The 10,352-nt window shown below is 38.1% G+C and overlaps 1 protein-coding gene across 1 annotated transcript in view; it reads left to right on the top strand.

Moving 5' to 3' along the window:
- Positions 1 to 2,260: 2,260 nt before the first annotated feature.
- LOC5576603 (late secretory pathway protein AVL9 homolog) overlaps positions 2,261 to 10,352 on the top strand; it is a 35,779-nt gene continuing 27,687 nt past the window's right edge. The window contains exon 1 of the mRNA XM_021841646.1: positions 2,261 to 2,738. Within this exon, the coding sequence (XP_021697338.1) occupies positions 2,673 to 2,738 (66 nt within the window). The 5' untranslated portion in view covers positions 2,261 to 2,672. The remainder of the gene's footprint in view (positions 2,739 to 10,352) is intronic.

Below are 10,352 nucleotides of genomic sequence, written 5' to 3'. Positions count from 1 at the left end.
TGACTTAGACATGGTTTTGAATTGTTTTGTACAGTACAGGAAACAGTAGCAATGTGGTCAAGGGGTGGATCACTTGTTCGATGCACATCTAATGTACATCGATTTGCATTAAATGCATTTTTTCGATAAATTTATCAACTTAGCCCTGGAACATACCATTGTGTCGTGCCAAAGCAACAAGTCATTGTTTGTTTTGGAAATTTCAATATTATTTTACTCTACGCTAATTTTGTTCAATTAATAACTAATTTTATTCGTTTCAGATCGAGATCAAGATATCTCCAAATTTAGATGCCTGATTAGTGTATTAGGCATCTGATTTTCTCAGGATTTCAAAAACGATCTATAGATATATTAGATGCACAGTGGGGAAATTATGATTGACTGCAGTACTCCTGTGACTATTCAGGATTAATTGGATCCCTCAAGATTTCCTTACCGATAAACCTACAGATTTGGCTAATTGGGGACAAATAGAAATTCTCATCTCATCGATTCTTAAATGAAGGAAATCCAAATAAAACAAATATTATATTATTTGTCCTAATTACTTGTTTCATTTTCTTTAGTGTTAACCAGGGATCTCGGGGACTGAATCACTGCAACGTTTAGATTAAATTAAGGGACACGAGTGTAGGTAAAGGAGTTAAATAGTGTATGGGTCGTCGAATAACTAACCGTCTCTCCAAGACCGCAACTCTCACTATAAATTAAGGTACTCTGGCTCTGCGTGGTTTAAGTTATAGACTGACGGGAGAAAAAAGTACTGGGTATTAAACTCTAAGGTCATTTGCGGATTGATGATTAAGATTATTTTTATTCCACATATGAGAGTGAAGGCCAAAATGCTAATATCCGATGTTCCAATGAATCCGACGAGTGCCAGCAGCTGGTCAGAAGCGTCCATTCCGCAGCCGGCAAAAAAGTAAAGTATTTGGAGTTTTCCTCACTGCGGGTCCTAAGCGAGTCAGTCCTTTGCCAATCAGAACGAAGGATTATCAGAATCGGTTACGACACGACGTATTACAGGTAGTGATTTTCTTAAGTGAGCAGCAGCTTTTCTTCATCTTGTGGAAAAAAAAGTTTGACATTAAGACTAGGATAGCAAACAAACATTGGAGCATGCCATGAAATGCGAATTTGCTGAATGTGCATTTAAATGCATTGAAATGCATGAAATAATTCAAATTTATCAGATGCATCAGAAGTGATCCACCCCTTGAATGTGGTTCTTATTTATGCGGTAGAATCAGGTCCGTCACACTCGGGCTCAGATTTTATACCACTTCTAGTACTGCATTTCGTCCCTCGGTAGTGCAAAAGGTACCCAAGTTTGACAGATCGCAGTACACTTTTCACGGCATTCTAGATTACCTTATGAGCCATAAAATTTTGGGCAACTGCAAGGGACATGGAGGTCTTTAATTTGTCTTTGGTAGAATCTTATTTATACAGGTAGAATCTAGTTCTAACATACCCACACACTTTTTCTAGTATAAATAATAGATCCCTGCGATGCTTTCTTCAAGTCGAGCACTCGACACTGAAGAGGACTGTAAGTCGCAGACGAAATAGGCTTATCTGTCAATATAAGCAACACATATTAGAGTTTGAAGGTATTTGCTCGCCTTGCTTGTGATTTTAGTATTTTATTTTTTGCAAAAAGTGAAGTGTTAAAGTTCAATTAGTATTTTTAAACATACTCTAATAATCCTTCCCCTAAAATTTATTAAAAAAGTGTACTAAAAAGAGCCCTCTATTACCTTTTCAGTTTCGAATATCACTTTATTGAGTTTTGCTATACGATGCACCCCCACTGTTTTGTTTTGATTCTGCGTTCCGTTCCATAGCGTATGTCAGCAGACGTATGTCTCATTAATTAGGCCAACATCGTTGCGACCACACCCCTCCCCCCTTAATATTTTGACAACTCAGCCAGATTAGTAAAAGTCTTTCACAAGGTGGGCTTAGTGCAACGAACGAAAGTTGACTGGATCAGCTTTTGATAGCTGTAGGTGCCGTGCCCGATATTCTTTATATTTGAACCAATTTTTATTGTCACGCGACATCTCGGAAATACAAATTGAAAATGCGATGAAAACTATTAGCATCGAATTTGTCATATCAATCTGGAGGTTGGCCCTTTTGTATCGTGACGCGAGAATTCGCTGGTGTCCGTCATTTGACATTAAACAAATCAAAATAATCTTTTATGGTTGGTGCTAGCGTTTGTAGATGACGATGTTGTTCAGCACCGCCCACTTGTCAGTTCAAAACATAAAAAGCATAAAGTCAGACCACTTTTGAACGCTCTGATGCATCAGGAGGAAACGCCAGAGAATTTGCATCATTCTTGAGGCCCTAGTGTTGATTTTTCAAAATCTGATTAGTTTTACCCTCCCACGTATTGAAACAGAGTGTTTGAGTAGTGTATCAAGGAACTGTGACTGAAAGTGTTCGCTTGCCTGAGCTGTTGATGAATTCGATTGTTTATATCCTTCCAAGAGAGGACATTACCCCCACAGAGTCAAAACCCGAGAAAAATCGATTTCCTTTTGCGTTCTTGAAGCACGGCAAGATCTATGTTGTGATGTAGAGAAACATGGTTTTGATTGATTCAGCGGTTTCAATAGCGAGCCATAGCTAAATTTTGCGTGGGAAGTCTGCAAGAAATGGAAACTAAAAACCCTATTCTACACATTCTGGTAGTGGGCTTCCACCACAAGAAAGGATGCCAGGTAAGTAATTACAGATTGTAGAGAAATGTGTGGGTTGAGACAGGAAGATGAATCATTCGGATCTTGCAATATGCTCTAGTGTATTAATTGTCCCATTTTTTAAAACGTTTTGTTAGGATTACAATAACAACGATTCTACCATGACTTCTTTCAATATTTGATTAATGATACCAAAAGCCCTGGCCGGAAGGCTAAATTTTCAAACTTAGTTTTACTGAACCACAAGCTAATATTCTCACAGAATCCTCAACATCTTTCTGTTTCTGTTCGGGATGAACCACTGACCAGTTTTCTTTGATCTTTTGAGGTATGCCCGTGTCCTTTGTTTAGTGCATGTCGTTCTACTCCATTACTATTGAGAAATAATCAAGTAGTCGTTTTTTATACAAATATCATTCTTTACCATTTTGCATAGAGCCTTTTTAGAAAAAGATACCGCTATTTATACCTTTTGGAGAAAACAGTTTGTCACCATTAAACACTCAAAAGCGGGCCCCTTAATCAGGTTCGGCCACTCAGCTGGTTGAATGATACCGATTTTGACCTTGCATCGGTACTCTAGCGTATCAAATTATTGCTTCTACTTATGAGGTTCAAAGTCGTTTTTTGAAACTGTGAACAGGTTTCATCCCATGAAACATTTAGATTCCTTGAAACAAAAAGCTTATTTTAGAAGTTAAGAGTCAGAGTTGCTCGCTGTCACTATCAATGCTTATAATTTGCTGATTTGTACAGGCCGACTGCGATACAAATCGGATCATTCTATATCACATCAACATCATGCTGTCTACTCCATCACCAGTGCATTGATGGCGATAGACAATGGATATCACTGATGGGTTAAGTTTAGCTTTAAATTAAGTAGATAAAATGACAATTTATCAGTACGATATTTTTAACAGTGTTGCAGATAGATTGAAACTATGTATTGATCACTGAAAAACATCAATAGCATAGATAATTACCACGTGATCACTCATTCTGCAGTGATTATGATCTAGAGTGCGATGTCGCATCACTGCGGTTGGTTGTCAAATCAATGTGATATTGATAGCTCGCAAGTGATATTGATAGTTTTAGACCATCAGGCATCAGCTGATATGATTGATATTAAGCAACTCTGGTTAAGAGGTCTGCTACTCCACTGATTCGGAATCGTTTCCCTCCTAGATATCGAAAGATAAACTCTTGAACTCGGAAAGAAATTGTCTCATGAGTTGAAACCAACCTCAGATGCTGATTGAGCCATATTTTCACTTCGACCTCCTCATTATCTAGGACAAATAGGTGGGTCTTAGTGCCTTGTTACTCTCTTATACTCTTCCGACCCCAACTTATAAGTATTCACAAGAACAGATACAACAAGAGTACAATATGGTAACGCACCTCGAAAAGGTGATCTACCCGTGTTACGGGCAATCCTCAACATAGATTTTATTAACTTCTGAAAGTGATCAACGCAGTATCTTTTGAAGGATTATAATACAAATAAACAGGCTTTTTAACAAAATCTTGCACAAGATTAACAAGTCTCTTTTTTAATCAAAATACTCTCTAACGCTACTAATTTCCTTCTCATTGCAGTGAATTCAGATTCGCAATATCTAACAAGGAATTTCCACATTTCTTTGAAATTCCATTCCAGTATTTCCTTTAGAGATTAGATGTTATTTTAACAGAGTTTCAGATTCCTACAAGAGTTCTTCCAAGAGAATTTCCAGTAATTCATTCCGGATTTTTTGAAGAAATACGTTTTAAGGTTTTTCCAGGAACTCCTACAGGAATTCTCCTAGGAATCCCAACAACGATTTTTTTCAGATATTTATCCTGACATTTTCATATGAACTTCTTTGTCCAATTTCTGAGTTAACATACAGGATTGTTATCTCAGAAATTGGACCAAAATTCTTCCAGGTAAATCTATGAAAAACTTCTCAATACATTCTAATACTGAACAGCCAGCATCAATGTTGCTGAACAGCGATCGGAAACGCGAAGCACGATGAATTTTCGTAGGCATCAAAACAGAATCTGCGAATAAACACTAACAACCGTTCGGGCGCTTCATTCGTTCGTGTTTCATTTTCGGATCGCTGTTTCTCCCGACGGTATCATCGGGTGATTTTCCATCGCTCGGTAATGTGAACGGTACGATCCACACTGCCTGTTCTTCGCGAAGAGCAGGAAAATATTCATTTCGAGCATCTTCAAACGGGCTCGCAACAATCACGCTAAACTTGATCCGCTCAAAAATGAGTGCCGAGCGCACAAAATTGGCCTCTTTGCGTGCAGCACAGATTCTGTACAAAGGGGCTGTACACAGTGTGCAAACGGTGGTAAACAATACTGAATGAGTGAAATGAGCACAGAGGAGGAACGCTTGAAATGCGGAATTCAGTTCCAATTTTAAAGTTTTTTAGAGATTTTTTCATTTGAATAGCCGATTTTTTCATTTGAAATTGCTTCCAAATGGGGAAAAAACTTTCGCATTTGCGACCATCTTCCGGTTTTTCGCTAGAAAACATATCAGAAAACTCCCCATCTTACCAACGGTCAACTGTTTGCTGCCGCGCGGGAGATCATTGACAGTTCCATTTCCATCGATCCCCGCACAACCGAAGGCCAACACGTCGGCAACTCACAGAATGAGTGCGACCTACACAGAATTTTCACTCAGTCAGCCAGTTCTGCATTGGTTGCCTCATTCTGTGTAGTTTTAATACATGCGCTGCGTGGAGCTGGCTTAGCGTGGAGTGTTTGCTTGACTTTGCGAGAAGAAGCAACCTTGCAATGAATCACCAGAATGAACAGCGCGTGGATAAATGAATCCTACGAGTGGAAAGGCTTCGCGAACCACTTATCGGTGTGTTCGTTTTGCTTCTTCGGCGTTGCATCCGTTCGCTTTTTGCGATGCTCTTCGTGACTCAAAAATGAAAAATGAATTTTGGCGAATGTTGGATCGCGAAGATGCGTCGATCATTGTTCACGAAGAAGATCCATCGCAACACTGGCCAGCATCGACATGCTCGATAGTCTCCCCTACTGAATTGCATCGATGTATTCGAGCTCCAGTTGATGGGGGTGCGTTCCATGCAACTCCTTCTGCTTCCATGTTGCGATCGTCTCTAGCGACAGTTTTGATGTCGCAGTTCAGCTGGAAATCCTGCAGGGCGCTGAAACCGTCACATACAGTGCGGTAAATTTCGTGGCGATTCTGGCTTTCTACGAAATATGCCCGCAACTGCTGGATCTGGGAGACACATAGTGCCTGCAGTGCCGTAGCGTGCGGTTGGCCAGGTTGGCACCCGCCAAGGGCGCCAGCCTACAGGGGGCGCCAAAATGCGTGAAACACTTGGTATTTATTTTGAAGATATTAAATTAGGGAATATTGAATTATTGAATATTGAAAAAATCTTATCAGTAACAATTTGAAAAGAATTATTGGACATAATATAGAAAAATATGAAACAATTCCTGAAAAGTTTTTAACAAAGGTATGCAATAGGCATTTCAAAATATATTGTTCATACCTTTTATATATTTTAAAGCTTGAAGTTCAGATAATTACACCTAAATTAAGTTTGTTAATGAGAAGAAACAGAGATTTTTATTATTTAGATTTGTATGTATGTTAGAAGTTAGACTATATGTTTCGATCACTAGAGTTATTTATTAACCCCTCTACTAGTAGCTCCAGTGTTTACCGCAATAAGAAAAAATCAATTCGCGATAAGGGCCCATTCACAAATTTCATAACGTTGATGGGGGTGGGTGGGTGTCCTTAAAATGTTACAGCTCATACAAAATTCAAAAAACATTCATACAAAATGCGTTACGAGGGGGTGGGTGGGTGTCAAAAATGGCGATTTTCAGCGTTATGAAATTTGTGAATAAACCCTACCTTTTTTGTTTCTTGATATTTATTTATTTGTTTATTTATTTATTCAATTATACTTGTAGAGAAAGGGATCACCCTTATAAAAATTCTACAATCGGATTTTTCGTTGCTCACACCACATTCTATACAATTCATACAAATCTATATCGAAATATGATTTAATTACAAAAGACAACAATCAAAAACATGATATCCCCGTTAAACAATTCATCTAACTTAAACTAATTCCCTTCATTTAGCCAGCTCATGCACTCAGCTCAGAATCTTGATAGTGAAGAAATAGATTCAATATCTGTTGGAAGCTGATTCCAAAGATTAATTGCACGTACGAAAAAAGTATTGCTATAATGAGAGGAGTTATGATGTATAAGTATATAGTTTCAAACTCTAGCACTTCTGAAAGACTGTAACTTGTCAACTAAGTATTGTGGACCATGATTAATAATTTTAAATAAGGTGATACAGCATCGTAATCTGAAGAATCTATAAAACGAACAACCCAACAATTGCCGTTGAAATTCAGTTACATTAGAGTATCTAGATAAATTGAATACCCATCTAACGCAATGGTTTAGTGAAACTCTCAGTCGACCAAAGTCTGCTGCTGATGCATTCAAAACTAATTCTGAACCATATGAAAAATGCGGTAACAAAAGTGATTTGAATAACATTAATTTGGTTGAAACAGGTAGCATATTTGCAGTGAGTCGTAAGTGTCGTAAGCCTGCATAGATTTTCCCACATTGTGCATTTATTTGACAATCCCACTGAAAAATCACGCCAAGAATGCAAGCTTTATCAACATAATCTATTTTGTCACCGTTAATGACTAAATCAGGTAAAGTTGCACGAATTTGTCGACGAGAGATGAACATAGCTTTAGTTTTTGTTGAGTTTATAGGAAGTAAATTACTTGAAGACCATTTAGAAAGTCTCTCCAGATCATAGTTAATGAGTTATGCTAAATCATATGTGTTATAATCAGTGGAACAAATGTAAAGCTGCACATCGTCTGCAAACATGTGAATTGAGCAGTTCTTCAGAATTGATGGTAAATCGTTTATAAACAACGAAAACAACAGAGGACCCAAAACGGTTCCTTGAGGAACAACTGACAAAATAAAAATTGTGTTAGACAGACTTCCATCTAGTTCTACTACTTGAGTGCGTTGACATAAATATGATTTTATCAGTAAAGCAGAATCGCGACTAAAGTTGAATTGATGTGATAATTTATGCAGGAGTTTAGCATGTGAGACTCTATCAAAGGCTTTAGAGAAGTCTATTAAAAGTAGAAAAGCAACATCTTTTTTGTCAATACATTGATGAATATCATCATGAACCAAAGCGCTGATGTGGTACTGTGCCCAGACCTGAACCCAGACTGGTAAGGACTGAGCAGACTGAACCGTTGAATATATTCTTGAATTTGAGTCTTAACGATTTTCTCAAAAACTTTGGACAGCGAACACAAAATACTTATTGGGCGAAGATTATTCAGATCAGATCCGGCAGGCTTCTTGCGTATCGGAATTACTTTTGCATTTTTCCAAGCGCGAGGAAACTTGGTACTTGAAATAAATAAATTAAGAAGATACGTTAAAAGAGTGATGATGAAAGGTAAAATAATCTTTATGAATTTTAACGGGATCCCATCTAAACCAATTGCATCGGAAGAAATTGAGAATATAGAATTCGCAACCTCCAATTCACTGCAAGGTGTGAAAGTAAAGCCACTAGAATTGGAAGGAGGTATTGAAGGATGTGTAGAATCACGTGTGAAGTTTTCACCGAAAAAAGTATTTATTTCATCTTTGGAATGATGAAATTTAGCGCTACTGTTAGAACTTCCAGTGACATTGAGGCGCTTGAGTTTCACCCAGAGTTCTTTACTTGAAATCGCGGATTCCAAGTTCGAAGACATGTAGTTCGACTTTGCTGTATTAATTAGTTGGGTTACTTTATTGCGTAGTCTTTTAAACTGATGATGGTCTAGTAAATTTTTGCTACGAATCCATTCACGGTAAGCAACATCTCTAGCGATCATAGCATTTAAAATGTCGTTATTGAACCATGGTGCATTATTTTTATGACGAGGAGCCCGCAATGGAACTAAGTTGTCAAAAAGCTGAATCATAACACTGTTGAAGAAATCAAGAGCCGTATCAGAATCTGTAATACTATACAGCAAGGACCAATCTATGCCGTTTAAATAGTGTTGTAACGAGGGATAATCTATTCGACTATAGTCTCTGATCATTCTAGGGTTATCATTTCTGTAACGCAATACATTGAGAGATGAGAAAATTATATCATGATGAGAGAAAGTTGGGGCTGACACTTGATTAAAATTGAGAACAAAATTTATGTCATTAGTTATAAGCAAATCAATTAATGAGCTGCCCCCAGGATAAAAGTGAGTAGGTTCTGTATTAACGCAAAACATTCCAAAGTTATCTAGTACTTCACAGAAACGAGTTGTTTTGGGACAATTTTTCCTTAAGTTTGTGTTGAAATCACCTATTAGAACAATTTTCTCATAATCAAGCGATAGTTCGGAGAGTTTCTGATCAATTAGATAAGAGCAGTCAACATCCGGAGGAGAATAAATTACACCAAGCAGAAGTTTATCCTCACTGACTCGTACCTCAATAAATAAATGTTCAGTACGATCAACACTAGCATGACCAGACAGCATATCTGAGTTATCAAGAACTCTGCAGTTAAAACCAGATTTATAATAAATACAGATCCCGCCACCTCGACCAGTCATACGGTCATTTCTTAATATAGGCCTATTCACATGACGTCTCAAATCAGCTGATCGGGAAGCACTTTGACAGTTCTTCTATGAAAATGACAGGCCCGTGTTAGCACCGGTCCTCCACCGATGTAAACAAATGCATAGACGGATCTGTCACATGAAAAGGCCTATACTGTAACCTTCGACGGCAACTGTTGAATCAGTTATGTTTTCATTTAGCCATGTTTCCGTTACGCATATTAAATCAACTATACTGTTAGCAAAACAACGTTTAAATTCATCGAGCTTACTTAATTGACGAGCACAGAGATTTTGAGCATTCAAATGGCAAAGATTTAGGCAATCATCGCGTAGGGCAACATTCATAACGGCACGTGGAATATCGGCAATACTACTTTGCGTACGTGCAATATAATAGAGGTAATAAACTATAGAGGAAGAATGTCGCTGGCGTCGTTGCAGGAACATCTTTTGCTGGCGGAGATAGGCGGGGCTATAAATGTCAACGCGAAAAAGTATGCAGTTTGACACTTATATACCCGACATGTTTCTGAGCGAGAACAAAGGGAACAGCAGCGACATTCGTCCTCTATAGTTTTCTATCTCTATTTGCAATATTGGTAGTATGACTAACCGGCATCATCGAAGGGTAATAACAAGAACGATCGTGAGAGCATAAGCTGGGGAACTGAAGGGAACACTAAATCTAATAATGGGATAACATGCATTTCAAATTCATTTATATTCATACTAATCTTATTTCAACTTATTAGAATGTGGTTTTTGATCGCAAATTCAGTTGTATAACTACTAAAAGCTACCGCAGGTACAGTGATACAGGTGTGCAAAACGTGGTGACAACAGCAACAACATCCACAGCAGCAACAACACCCACAGCAGCAACAACAGCAGCATCAGGTCAGCACCGATGATCACCGGCAGATGAAGAAAT

Source organism: Aedes aegypti, chromosome 1 (assembly GCF_002204515.2).
Source record: "Aedes aegypti strain LVP_AGWG chromosome 1, AaegL5.0 Primary Assembly, whole genome shotgun sequence".
Taxonomy (NCBI): domain Eukaryota; kingdom Metazoa; phylum Arthropoda; class Insecta; order Diptera; family Culicidae; genus Aedes; species Aedes aegypti.
This window is presented reverse-complemented; position numbering and strand designations above follow the sequence as displayed.